The 14775-nt window shown below is 43.0% G+C and overlaps 1 protein-coding gene across 1 annotated transcript in view; it reads right to left on the bottom strand.

Annotated features, from left to right (window-relative positions):
• Rsu1 (Ras suppressor protein 1) overlaps positions 1-14775 on the bottom strand; it is a 178321-nt gene that overhangs the window by 121143 nt on the left and 42403 nt on the right. Inside the window, exons 5-7 of the mRNA XM_051151304.1 lie at positions 10776-10894; positions 8939-9021; positions 8552-8666 (exon numbers count right to left, since the gene is read on the bottom strand). Coding sequence (XP_051007261.1) covers positions 8552-8666; positions 8939-9021; positions 10776-10894 — 317 coding nt within the window. The remainder of the gene's footprint in view (positions 1-8551; positions 8667-8938; positions 9022-10775; positions 10895-14775) is intronic.

Raw genomic sequence — 14775 nt, 5'->3', positions numbered from 1 at the left:
GCAGCCCTCATCTGAAATGCCTGGGTCCAAAAGTGTTTTGGATTTCACAGTTGTTTTGTATTTTTAAATCCTTGCATTGACATAATGAGATATCTCAGGGATGGGCCCAGATCTAAACATCAATTCATGTATGTCTTGTAGTCATCACAGACACAGCCTGAGACAGTAGTGTTATGGTGTCTGCCTCTGGGCTTCAGCCTGCCATGGGAGGGCAGAAGAGGGATTTTTTTTTCCACTGAGGGTGCTATGTTGGTCCCTAATGAGTCTCAGGTTTCAGACATTTAGATTAAAAAAGCTAAATGGGCACGACAGCTGAGATGTGCGATAAAGGCAGCAGACAGGTGTGCCACAGGGGAGACCATAGTTACGCAAACTGAAACCCTAGTCTTTTCTATTTTGTAATGTTTAACCATTTGCTTCATGACTTCCTTCTTTCAGAGATTTTTGTTATCAGAAAGGGGGAAAAATATTTCATTTACTACTTTTCCCCAAAACCAGCAGACACAGAAATGCATCCTACGTGGAAACCAGTATCAAAAAGAAGGTTGGTGGTAACTGAGGTGTAGTAGAAGCTCAGGCTTTCTCATTAGCACCGCAGGCCAGTGCCTCAAACTTGACTTAAGCACACATGGCACATTTAGATGCTCTCTTCCTGGACTAGTCACCTTAGGAAACGAGAACTCTGTTGAACACACGAAAAATTCCAGAAAGTTCTAAGGAAACATACTTTTAAAAGCTGGTGTGTGATGAGTTATGGTAAAGTGTAGCTTGGTCTTCATCACTGGATCCCTGGTGTTGACCATGTGAAGGAAAGAGAACAGCCATCCCCATTTACCTCCTTCCCTGCTCTGGTATCCCGAAATGTTCACACTCACATTTGTAATACTAGCTGAGGTCAGAGCGAGCATAGCATTGCTTTTATTTTATTTTTTTTCCAGCTAGGAGTAAGACACAGGAGATGCTTTGAAAAGAGATGCCATATAACCAGGAGACATTATATATGTATTCAGGTGATGAGAACTGTATTTACAGACATGCCTGTGGAATAACAAGAATTAAATCTGGGAGCTTGGTTACTGCCGGCATTTCTCCCAGGGCAAGAACACATTAAGTGTCCTATTAAATCAAGGATGCCCACTGCAAACAGTGGCATGCTTTACCAGCTGGTGCTAACACTGACTGATGCGCGTGTTCAATCACACGGAACCTGACGCGCCTCCTGGAATTTATACCGCACAACGGAAACGTCTGATGTGACACAGCTGCCCGCCCCCTTTAAGGCAGTAACTCACCAGGCAGAAATACAGCCCACTTAGCAGTTTTAAAAGTCCACGCTTAAAGCATTTTTCTGGGGCCAATGATTCACCAGAACAGAATATATAAAATGGGACTTGTTAAAAAAATACCGTGGAGGAGGCTTGAGAGGGGGTCATTTTTGATTATCAACTAAAGGCCATGGGGAATCAAACGATATGAAACATGGCTTTTTTTGTGAAGTCTGGAGAAAGATATATTATCACAGGAATAACACGTAAGAGCCAGCCAGCAGTACCATTTAAGTCAAAATGCAAAGTTCGGCAAAAAAAAAAAAAAAAAAAAAAAAAAAAAAAATTATTCCTTTCATACTCATATTCTTTTTTTTTTTTCCAAATAAAATTTGGGAACATATTTGGGATCATTATAATCCGTCACCTAATGGGACACTGTACCTCCTCGCTGGCTCAATATCAACATGTTTATAAATCACCAGGAGGAAATCAAGAGATCTGCACTAAAAGTCAGATCCTTTGAATCACAAACGACGTCACAGCCTTGCAGGTGCTCTTACGTGAAGTCCACCTGGTGCTTGCTTTGTTGAGATGGAGTCCCAGCAATGAATCTGGAGCTCACTAACTGGCCATAATGGCTGCCTAGAAAACGCCAGTGACCCACCCGTGTGGTCCTCACCTGGTGGTGAGGTTACAGGAGCATGACGCTATGCTCTGCTTTTATGCTGATGTCAAGGATCTGAAATCAGGTCCTCATGGTGCGCAGCAAGCACTTTATGACCTGGGCCTGCTCTCTAGTCTCAGTGGGAAGTTATTCATGTGGATTACCCTTGCAGTCCTCACAACCAAACTGTAAGGTGGGGACCATGCCACCTTCACTTTTACCTCAAGTATAGAACATAAAATGCTATGTCTTAGGTCCCAGAGCAAAGAACTGGGGTGGTGAGATTTGAACCCAAATCTAGTGATGAACATCCAAATAACCATTACATTATATCCTCTGAAGGCCACTGGCAAGGGACAATAAAAGAAGACACCTGTAATCAGCATCTTAGATGACTAAACACAAAGTCAATGTGCTCTTTGCCTGTCTTTTTAAAAAGTATTAATCTTTTGCCTGTCAATGTCCACAAAAAAGAAAAGAATAGAATAGACGAAGCAGCGTTGTTGTTGTTTTAATCCTGTTCATTCTGGACATTATGAGTGAAAAAAGGCAGGCTCAAATAGTGACACTTATTCCCTGGAAGGGATTTATATTAATCTTCACATTTGGCAAATGAGCTAGAAAGAATGTATACACTACTAACAGTTCTTATATTAAAAAACACTAACAATCCCCAGCACACACAGTGGGACACTGAGCCAGCTCACCCTGGGCATCCCTGGACCTGCCACAGACACCCCACACACTATTGAGACATCCAAAGCACCTTCCCCGATATACACCTACTTCAGCAATATGATTTTGTTTCCCTCCAATGTCCACTCCTTCTCGACCAATGCAGAGGAAAGGTCCCATGATGGTCTAGTAGATTGAAACGGTTCTATAAAGAGGAAGCCACCAAAAGCAGGGGACACCGAGGAAGGAGACGTCTGCGCACTGTTCCCTGCCTTAGCGAGACCCTGCGACACCAGCATCATTCTGGTGTCCTGCCACAGCTGTAACAAACTGCCACACGCAGCAGCCTGGAGCAACAGGTTTCAGACGGCTTACACTTCCGAGCTTACAAATCTCAAGCTCTGTGTGACAAAGCTGAAGAATGGGTGTAAACAGGTCTGTATCCTTTCTAGAAACTTCAGGGGCACTCTGTGCCCTCACTGCCTGCATTCCTCAGCCTACAACCCCATCCACCATGACCCTGACCCTTTGGGGTCATCATACCTTCGCCTGACACAGCTGGACTCCTCTGGGGAATCCAGGATGGCTCTCTATTCAGAGATTCCCGCTCACACTGGCAACGGCCTTTTCTGCCTCTACTTTTCTGACCACCCAAGATAACAAGTTTACAAATCCTGATGCTTTGGCTAGCGCAGTGGTTCTCCACCTTCCAGATGCTGCGACCCTTTCATATTGGTCACTCAGGTTGTGGTGACCCCCCAACCATAAAATTATTTTGTTGCCACTTTATAACTGTAATCTTGCTACTGTTATGAACCGTAAAGTAAACATCTGATATGCAGGATATCTGATATGCCATCCTCCAAAGGGATCACAACCTATAGACTGAGAAGTGCCGGGCTACAGGTATGTGTGGAAAGCACCTCACTTGGAGGAAAAGCCAGCATCCTGACAATGGTTTTCCCATTTCCCCTCTGTGGTGGTCTGAACTCTAGCGTATTTGAATATGTGGCCTCCAACCGGTGGCACTGTTACAGGAAGTTATGAGACCTTTAAGAGGTGGAGTCTGGCTGGAGGGAGTACTACACTGTGCAACAGGTTTGAAGGTGTCTAGTCTTGCCCTACTTCCTGTTCTCCATCTGCTTCCTGTGCGTGGATTTGATAACTGTGAACCACCAACCTCTTGTCCCTGCCTCTGTGCCATGCTGTCCCTGTCACAATGAACCTGTGCCCCCGGAAGTGTAAACTAAGTAAGCCCTTCTCTCTTAAGTCACCACGGTCATGGTTATTTTATCTCAGCAGTTAAAAAGTAACCAGCATCCTCTAAGCTCTTCTCTTCCGTATTTCCTCACTTACGGCTTTTGTTACGTTTACACAGCTTTCCCTGGTATTTCCCCCACAGGAGCCATAAGGACCTCTGCCCCAGCTGCTCCCTCTGCCTAAAAGGTTCCTCCCTTCCTTAGGTTCTAATCAAATACACCATGGCCGGAGCTTTCTCAGCTTACCGCTCCCATTATCCAGCACTTTGCTCAGGCTTGATTGGTTTTTTTTTTTTTTTTTTTTTAAGATTTATTTATTTATTATTATGTATAGAGTGCTCTGCCTGCATGTACACCTGCAGGCCAGAAGAGGGCATCAGATCACCTCATGGATGGTTGTGAGGCACCATGTGGTTGCTGGGAATTGAACTCATGACCTCTGGAAGAACTGCCAGTGCTCTTAAGCGCTGAGCCATCTCTCCAGCCCTCAGGCTTGATTGTTAACACCATGTGATATGTCATCTTTACTCACTTACCCCGCTTTCTCTATCTCTGTCTATTGACCATATGTTTCCCTCCATTCCTTCCCTCCTCCCCTTTTCTGTACCCCTCTTTAAAACAACAGCTCCATATAGGGTGCAAAACCAAGGCTTAATAAATACTTGTTGAGTAAGTGAATTCTACTTCATAGGAAGGCGAGGCTCTTGGAATTTAAGAAAAAACAAAAACAAAAACAAAAGGCCTGTAGAAGGAAATTAATAAACGCTTGAATGAATGAATTCCCAATTTATATCTAACACTCTAGTGACATCTACTAGTTACTTTTGCACCCCGCTGAGAAGTTACTCGACAGAAACAACTTAAGGGAGAAAAGACTTATTTTGGCTCCAGGTTTCAAAAGGATTTCAATTCGCCGCAATGGCAACGGCAGTCACAGGGTACTAGACTAAGACTCAGAGAGAGCTGGATGGGAGGAGCGGTTGAAATCTTCCAAGACACCCCTCCCCTCAGTGGCCTACTTCTGCCAGCCAGGATCTACCTCCGGGAGGCTGCACAGCCTGGAATGGTACCACAAAGTGGGTACCAAGTATCTGGGGTATGAGCAGGCAGGAAGTTGCTCTTTAAAACCATTACAAGGTATAGCGGCTGCCACGGAAGCCAGTATTCCATACTGTTTAGAAACCAGAAGCGCAGTATATGTGCCATAAGCATGGAAAAGAAAGGTGATAGAATTCCAAGCAAGCCCCACGACTCTCATTTTGCTGTGTTCCTTCACGTACTTGGATCTGACAAGTCAGAACTCATCTGGATTCGTTTGCTGGGCTGAAAGTCTCTCACCAATGAGGTTTCAAATTACAAACTCCAGCTTTATTTGAAAGAATTTTCACAAACATCTCAGGAGCTTCTTTCAATATGTAAGAAATAAATACAATAAAGGAAACCACCAGACACGCTTTGAAACATACCCAGAGGCCAGCCTTCAGCCAGTGGATCCCTCAGAGAGGATAAGCTGACTGAGAGAAGGGCTTGTTCAGTCACTAGGCATCATCTGCATAAAGGCAAGCCATTCCTGCTGTGGTGCTTGCTCCCTGGCAGGCAAGGACCACACAGACAACGCAAGTAAGTGGCTTGGGACAAAACAACAAAACAGCAACTCATTTTGCAAAGCCCACCTTGGGGCACACTGCATGGAATTCCAGCCTCATTCATAGACCCACAAAGCCTGCCATGCAAGTGGCCTCACTTCTCAACCTTCCTCCTCACCACCTTGATGGGGTGCTGTCTTTTGGTTCCAACTCAGGCATGCATGTCTAGGATGCTTCTTCCTGCCCTATGTGTAAGTAGGAGCCCATCACAGGGGTTGGGAATGTGGGCCTGGAAGGGCGACTGACAGGTTCAAGTACAGCCACTGTGACTCAGTAGCTGTGCCCTTATGGACATGCCACCCCTCCCTAAGGTTCAGTTTCTCTGTCTCTAAAAGGTTTTTTCACCATTATCATGACTGCAAGAGACACTGTATGGGAAAGTTCTTATCAGAGTGCCCTGGCGTCCAAAGCCTTCCTCCCTATTGTTATATTACCAGATAGTATGTGCCCCTTGGCTTTTAAAATAACCACTGCTCAAAGACAAGTAATCCAGAGTCTTCATCTTAACTTTAGATTAGTAACTAAGGCTTCCAGGGGCCGTTGCATAATTCAAACTCAAAGTATTCACTTCAAAGTAGAAAAACACTATGAGGCAGATGTGGACACCAACATTTTCTAGGTGTGGCTAGCAAAAGTAAAGTCACGGAAAGACCCTTTCCAATTCTATTCCTAAGTAAAAAATATACACAAGCTGCTAGTGGACAGCTTAAACTCTCAGAGAATATGATGACATACAATATTTATATAAAATAAAAAAGGAATAAAGTTTGAAAATGCATAGATAGGCCCATTCTGGCTTCAATGGGGCACTTTTCTACTAAAGTACACAGTAGAAGAATTGCTTAGCCTAATACTTTATATTGCCATATTGCTTGAAGAATTGAAAAAAGAAAGTAAAGTGGCGACCAAATGCATATTTACTTTTTGCAGTCTTACTAATCACACTAGCTGAAGACACGCGTCAGAGGCACTGAGCAAGCTTCCTCCTGTTACACAGGATCTGTCTCACACATGGAGTTTTAGTTCAATAGTGTGGGAGGAGGTAGGTTATTTATGTTCTGTAAAAAAGTCCCCAAGTATTGCTAATGCTAAAATTCATGGTTAACAATTACTGCCCCAACTCTTTCCTTAGTCAAGGTTTTTTTCATCATAGACAATGTTCACTAAAGAGCATCAGTCAAGATCCCAGACAGGATCTATTAAGCCTAGGCTGGCCTTGAACCTGTGACTCTCCCATTTCAGCATCTCAACTGCTGGGTTTACAAGTCTGTATAACAACAACCAAAAAAAAAAAAAGAAAAAAAAAAAAAAAAAAAAAAAAAAAAAAAAAAAGGAAAAAAGTTGGCTCCTATGCTTTGTTCCTTCCACAGCAAAACTTGACTCTTTAAAATCAGTGAAGAAAAGGTACTAGGTTATTCCTGACCCATAAAAAAATCATAAAACAAAATCAGTTCTCCTAACTGTGACAAAGAGGCTGAAGGAAATAGGAGAGTGAGGATGAGTGACACACACTCCGTGAAATCAAGTGACTGCTTGCATTTAAAGCTTTTTTAAAAAGTGGTTCATGTGTGTCTGTGTGAGGGTATGCCACACGTATGTAGGTTACTGTGGAAGAGCTAGATTCCCAGTAGCCACAGTTACAGGTAGTGAGCCACCTGGCAATGGTGCTGGTTACCAAAGTTGAGTCTACTGGAAGGACAGTGATGCTCTGAACTGCTGGACTGTCTCTCCAGGCCCCTGTTCATCTTTAATATAGCACTTTCTTTTAGGATGGTTTCCTGTGTGACAGCTAGGAACCACACATGGTGGTAAAACACCTGATGTATGGCTGATAGCCTCTGTGCTGGAAACAGAACCCTAGACAGAAGTCGAACGGTATGCAACCTTCCTAACACCTTAGACCACCTAAGGAAGGCGGTCACTTCCTTAACTTACTTCTTAGGTTTTGAGTCCATACCTTCTGCTAGGCATGGGGTGAACATGAAGTGGGAAACAGATATGAAAACGCTCTTGTGCTCACAGCATCTTACACTCTCATTTGTAGCAATTGGCCTTAGAAACCCACCAGTCCTGTGTGTAGAATGGTTTTCTCCAACAAGTGTGAGTCAAATAGAGTGGTTGTTTTTGTTTTTTTTTTTCAATGTGCTATTTTGGGGTAGAGAAGCCAATAGAGAGTATCAGTTCAAGAAAGCCAGGTGGTTCAAAGGACGGAAGAAATGAGAGGTCAGCGAACTCGGTGGCTTTACTGGATCTGTTTAAGGAGGGGTCTCTCACCATGTGCCCCAGGGTGGCTCATGGCTGCCTTACCTCCATTTTCCCCAAGCACTGAGACTCTAAGTGCAGGTCACTCCTGAGATCACTGCAGAAGGGCAGTATCGACTCAGCAGGGAAACTGGGTTCAGAGGTCATGAGAGAGAGAGGGGCCAGACACCTACCTGGGGCCACACACTGAACTGAAATTTAGCCACCAGCAACAGGACCAAAGAGTTACCAGTAAGTACGCATTTAACAGTTCTCACTGGAGACGATGACGATGGGGCAGAACCATTAGTAAAGGCATTTTCAGGTAGCTATAATAAATATGGTTTATCTAGTTGGTGAAAATGTTAGGGAACAATAAAACAAAACAAAAAAAAACCCAAAACAAAAAAAACCAACTAAGATATAAAGCTATAAGAGTGTTGCATTCATGAAAGCTATTACTAAGTCAGTGAGAAGCCAGCTTACTCAGCTAGTACACAAGGCATTCTAAAGGAAGCTCATCCTACCAACCCCCAGGCCTTCCCACTACACCGCCCTGTCCTCCGCCATCCCCCCATCAGCAATTTCTGAGATGCTGCCCCCTACAGCTGTATCACAAAATCAATCCATAGTACCTGGGTTTCAGCAAGTGACACATGGGCCTAACTTGATCACAATTGGATGCCTGAGTGAGTGAAGAGTGAGTGCCAAGGAGAGGAGAGAGGTTGGCCACAGCTGCAATGTTGGGATAATTATTAATTAAACGCAGCACTGAGACCCTTGGCAAGGCAACCTTACCTAGCTCCGGAGGCAGAACGGTCAGGCGGTTCCCCTGAATGTGCATCTCCTTCAGCTGGGTCAGCTCCCCGATTTCCTTAGGCAGGGAGATCAGGTCATTATCCCTGAGGCTGAGCTAAAGATATGAAAACAGGGAGCTGTCAAAACACTTTCTCACAAAGAGGTGCTCAACAGAAACTCACACCCTCGCCCAATGCCCTCTCTTCCTTCAAGGCTCAATCTATTCAATTCATTTAAAAGCATCTGTGCCTAAACAAGAAACAGAAGCAGCAGCACCGGTTCATTCCGGCAAAACAAACCTTACTCCTGCTCAAATTGACTTGATTCCACTCCTACAAGGGCTGCAGAAGGGAATTGATTTTCTAGGAATTTAGATAAATTACTTACTATCTGCAACTTTGTGAGCTTCCCAATATCTGGAGGCAGGATTTCAAAATCGTTGTCGCTTAGATAGAGTGCGCGCAGGGTGGCTGCAAATTAAACAGCAATATATAAACAGGGTGGCATGGAATCCAACCATTTGAGGTCTGATCAATACAAGGGAGTCAGCTTTGATTAATAACCGTGGCTTGGTGAAAAGCCTGTGACACACCTAGAGCTCACAATAATAACAAGCAGGTCAAAACCAGATTTACTGGTTGATTGTGGCACTGGTATGTCCAGGAAGACATCTGTAGCCAAGAGGACTGACAACTCAGAGCACCACACAAAGAGCCTGGCACAGTTTCACTATTCCCAGAAAAGCGAGCTATTTCTCTCTATTACTTTGGATGGCATTTATTATAGCATTTGCATTTCAAGAGCAAGAAGGACCACTGTGCCTCCCACATCAGAAGTCAGAGCCAAAGGGCTCTTTCATCAATAGGAATCTACAACTGACTAGAACTTTCTTAAACAAATAGATCAATGTTAAAAACAAAGACATAGATGAAGGGCTTTCCAGAGATGAGCACCATCATCATGACACAGGTCCCACAATCAGACTAACTCCTGCTGCTTTTATTTTATTGCTTTAATGATGAAACTATATGAAGACAAAGGGACTAAAAGGATGAAAGGCTAATGCAAGCAGAACACCAAAAGTCATTTCATGTACAGATTATAAACATCCTTAAATAGCTACAAACACGACAACAATAACAAAGCAAGTTTAATTAAATGTACTTGAAAAATTGGCTTGATGATCCTCTATTTACTTTCTAGCATGGGTAAAATTGGCAGAATTGTATATTAACATATATAACAAAAAAACAATTTCCTCTGTGGCCCAAGAAAATAATTTAGAGTTGGTTTCATGTACTTTGGAATGTCTGGTAGAAGGAGCGAAAAAGAGGTGAAAAGTGACAGTGTATAGGCTGGTTCAGACGTGGCAGGTTTTCCAGTGTGAGCATCATGGAAAGAGGGTAAGGCAAAGGATCTCAGACCAGAATGGTTTCCATGGTGAGGCCAAGGCCAGACAAGGCCAGAGAGTGAGACCTTGACTCCAAGATAAATGAGGAACATAACAGCCAGATAGACAGAGCATCAGCAACAATCTCCACATGATGCAGAAGTCACTGTTCACAGATTCAGAAATCTAACTCAAAGGACACAACTCTTCCCTAAGCGTTTCCTGAGTTGCTGGAAAATCAGTCACCCTGATTTTTATGTGTATCTATAGCACGAAATTTATGAAAAGATAAGCATGTGACCACCTGCACTGATCAATTCCATCATGGCAATATACTAGACTAAATCAGTTATGGCAAGGAGAGTTCTTCAAAGACTTAAATAAGGATCTGAGCTGAATTTTTAGACAAATGTTAGAAGCTTGAGAATGGGTACTTAAAAACAAACAAACAAACAAATAATTGTCTAGAGTATCTTTGAGCAGTGTATTTCAGGGGATTAACTGCAACTAGGGAAAACCTTTTCTTCCTTTTCGTTCACACCCTTTAAGCAGGAAATAAGACTCTTAGTTAAATGTGAGAATCATGGAGGTACAACCTTTTTCTTGGAAAGTTAACGTGACATCACTAGGCCCAGTCTGCCCAGTGGTGCTGGCCAGCTATACATCATATATAACTATTGCTGAGCGGTGAAGGAATATTCAAAAGGACTCTGTAATGGAAAAAATACATATGCCTAGTAATTTCTCTTAAGAGGCTCAGCACTGGCAAACACATTTTCACTCCACAACCAAAGTACAATGTTCAAGAGAGTTACAGAAGTAAAAGTTTCTCACTGAGGTAGAAGAAGTTTCCAGGGAGAGAATGTTCGTTCAGGTTGTTGTAAGTCAAGTCCAGGACCTCCAGGGCCGGAAGAGAGCCAAATCCCCGAGGCAGCGTGTTCAGCCTGTTCATGCTGCAGTGTGGGGACAGAAAGAACAGGCCACATGGTATAAAGCACATATTCACACAGAACACTGGAAACTGACAGTGCAAACCCACCTCAACAGCATGAAAGTCCAAAAGCACACCATGGTTCTGCACTCGCTGAATGTTATTTGATTTTCCATTTCATTCATATAATTTAATTGACAAGAAGAAATTGTCACACTAATGTTACATACAACATGCAGCTGGGAAATATGGACACAGATGCAGGAGTCACCGCATTAAGGTATTTAACATGTACCTGATTTCATGAGCATTGTGTGTGTGTGTGTGTGTGTGTGTGTGTGTGTGTGTTTATGTATGCTGAGAGTATATACCAGGAATGCAAACACACACACATATCTACTCTGAGTGATTTCAAATATAGTGAATATTGTAAACTCTTGTCACTGTGGTATATGATAATCTCTTGAATGTATTCCTCAATGCCCGGAATTTCTGGTCTTTAACATTTTCTTACTCCCACCACCTGCCTCTCGTCAACATCACTTTGCTTAGATGACTTTTATATTTTATCCCACGTTGAGCTCGTGTAGTATTAACCTCAGCTTAATAGTTTTACTCTAACAACCTGAGCTTGTGAAATGTATGGAAATGCTTAGTTATCACGGCCTCCAATAGGAAAATTCCAATACCACTCTACAGATAAACGCACACAATACCTGTCTGTCTGAATAGAAACTTCCTTGAGTGTATGTAAACATTGCATTCAGAGTATTTGCCTTTTCTTATTTCATGCATTCGTTTTAACAGGAGGGGGAATTAACTTCCTATATTTCACCGCTATGTACTGATGAGCAGAACTATCTCTAGCTAGAATGCTGGTTGCCAGGTCCTGGGGCTGGGGGTGTTGGGGGGTGGAGGGAGGCAGGGGAGTTGGAGGAGGGATGAGTTGTTTCAGGTTTGCACTGCAATAAGCTTTGGGAGACTGATTGTGTAGCTGTGTGAAAATAACACTCCTGGACGACGCACTACAAAAGGTTAAGATGGTAAATTTTATCACACATATACGTGTGTGTGTGTGTGTGTGTGTGTGTGTGTGTGTGTGTGTGTGTGTGTGTGATGGCTAACGTTAGTTGTCAACTCGAAACACCTGAGAAAAGGGAATCTTGACTGAAGAACTGCTTCTACAAGACTGACCTATGCTCATGTCTGTGGGGTGCTTTCCGCTTTGCTCTTTTAGGTAAGGCCCAGCCTCTGTGGGTGGTACCATCCCTCATCATCCCTCACACAGAGGGGCCTGAGCTATGTGAGAAAAGTAGCCTAGCTGAGAGAGTCAGAGGAAGCAAGTAAGCAGGTTTTCCTGTGGCTTCTGCTCCACTTCCTGCTTTGATTTACCTTGATAATGGGCTAAACTTGCATGACCAATAAACCCTTTTATCCCCAAGGTTGATTTTGCCTAACATTTTATTACAACAGAGGAGCAAATTACGTACATACATACATACATACATACATACATACATACATACATACATACGTAAGTATGTAGCGCATTTTTTGGACTATAAAACACACTTTTCGCCCCCAAAAGGGAGAGAATTAGGATGCACCTTATGGTCTGATAGCTGTTTTTACTGTTTTTCTTGTTTTACTCTTAATTCTGGGTGTGTCTTATAGTCTGAAAAATATGGTATATGTATATATAAAATCTCAGAGAAAATTTTGGTATTATCTTTTATCCTTCAAGATCTTTATTTTTCTTATTGCAGTTCCTGTTGAGAATACTTAAAATTGGTTTTAAAACACTTCAGTGTGAGCCAATAGACACTGAAAGGGAGGAGGGACTGTGACAGTAAAAATCAAATTATCATAATCAACCACTGATCATTCAAATAACAGATCCAATGCTGCCCGCCTCTACCAATCAGGCCTCCTGGGAAATGACTAAGGAGAAGGGAAAATGAAAGAAAAGTAGATTTGCAAGTCTCAGGTAGAAGGAGTCCCAGGCTAACTTTACACAAGGCAAAACAACCTCCCAGACTACTCACCTCACAACAGAGAATGCGTGAGCATTATTTGGAGCCATGGTCTGTCAACCACACTGGTCCTTAACTATTATGTGCTATACAACGAATTCTAGCAACAAACTAGGCTGAGACAGTCTATGTCCCCTGTGCTATGGTCTCCAAAGTACACAGACCTCTGCAACCTGCCTTTTCCTTGCCTTAATGCGCATGCGTAAATCCTTAGGCTGATTCAAGAACAGAAATTCCTTTACTGAAACTCATCCTAATTCCTTTCCCAATAAACTAAGTTTTGTGGAAGCAGCAACTTCTAGGGAACTAAACGCTGAAAGTTATACATAATCAATAAACTTAGGGCTGAAAATGCAAACATTTCCAAAATGGCAAAGATGCAGCTAAGGTGCATGTCCATCAAGTTTACCTTTCTGTCCTAAGGCAGCCCAAAGTCAACTGAACAAAGCCTGAGCTCACGTTCTTCCCCTACCCAGCTCCATCTCTAATTCCATGTTAGCTGCCCACCACAGAAATCTAGATAGTATTCCTTCCCATCTGTAACTGTCTTGGCAGTTCTCCTTCTACATAGTTTTCACATTAAATCCTCCCCCCCCCCCACTTCCTCCACTGTCACTGATCCAGATCATCTCGGACAGACCCAAAGGTGGCTTTCCCACTGGCTCTTGACTTTCACCCCAACTCCCACTAGCCCTCTTCACACCATGCTTTTATACAAAACTGCTCTCATCTCACACCCGATACTGTACAGGGCAAAGTCCTTAACCTTCAGCCAGATAAAATCTGCAATCAGAGCTCCGTTATGTAAATCAGGGTAGCACTCCTGATTCATTGCCATCACTGATGACGATCTGCTTGCCACTGGTGTCCCCACTGGAGTGTGAGCTCTATGACAACTGGATGGCCATTACCTGAAATGGCTCCTGGTCCCAAGATGGAATTCCACAAGCACCCATCAGGTGAGCACTGGGTATCCCCAAGTGTCTGGCTAGCCCTTGCATCTCAACTGACCACCACCTGCTTCACCTTTGGCATTCAGACACACCAGTAACTGTCAGTAAAACACCCCAGAACTCGCTGGGCGCCGAGCTTTGAGATGTGTCACTCTCTCAAGCTGAGATGCCTGCTTAGTTCATTCACACGCATTGTTCGCGTTTCAGGGTTCACCCTGTGTAAAGCCTCATCAGACAGGAGCTCGTCTACAGGAAACTGCTTCTCTTGTCTCTGGTTCCATTGCAGTTCCAGAAGCCCCAACACAACTGTGACCCTGCTGCACTCACTCACTGTGTGTCCTGCCCCTATCTGAAGGTTCGCATCATGATAGTCAGTTCAGTTCTGATCCCCACCAGCAATACTGACATAGAATAAGCACTTACGCAGTCAAGAAAGAAATGGACAGATTAATGAACCATGATGATAATAATCACTTATGCGTCTTATTAACATGCATCAGGTCACGTTCCTAATTTCATGTTACCCAAATATGTATTGTGCATTAATACTCTTATAATACACTAATATATTTAATATACTAACATGTATACAAATATTTTATATCTAATTATCATTGACCATCTTAATAGTAACACTATATACTCATCTTTAGCATTTTGTACACCAATTTACCATATAACTTAGTGTGTGTGTGTGTGTGTGTGTGTGTGTGTGTGTGTATAATATACATGTGTTTACCTGTGTGTGCTCCTGTGCAGGCCAGAGAAGGACAGTGTGTATCTTCCTTAACTTCTCTACATCTTATTTATTTATTTATTTATTTATTTATTTTTAGACAAATTCTCTCACTGATCCTAAGGTTTGCTGTTTGGGCGAGGCCGTCTGGCCAGCAAGGTACCTGGATTTGCCTGTGCCT

Source organism: Acomys russatus, chromosome 9, assembly GCF_903995435.1.
Source record: "Acomys russatus chromosome 9, mAcoRus1.1, whole genome shotgun sequence".
In the NCBI taxonomy this organism is placed as follows: domain Eukaryota; kingdom Metazoa; phylum Chordata; class Mammalia; order Rodentia; family Muridae; genus Acomys; species Acomys russatus.
The sequence above is the reverse complement of the archived record's forward strand: the minus strand, read 5'-3'. Positions and strand labels throughout refer to the sequence as shown.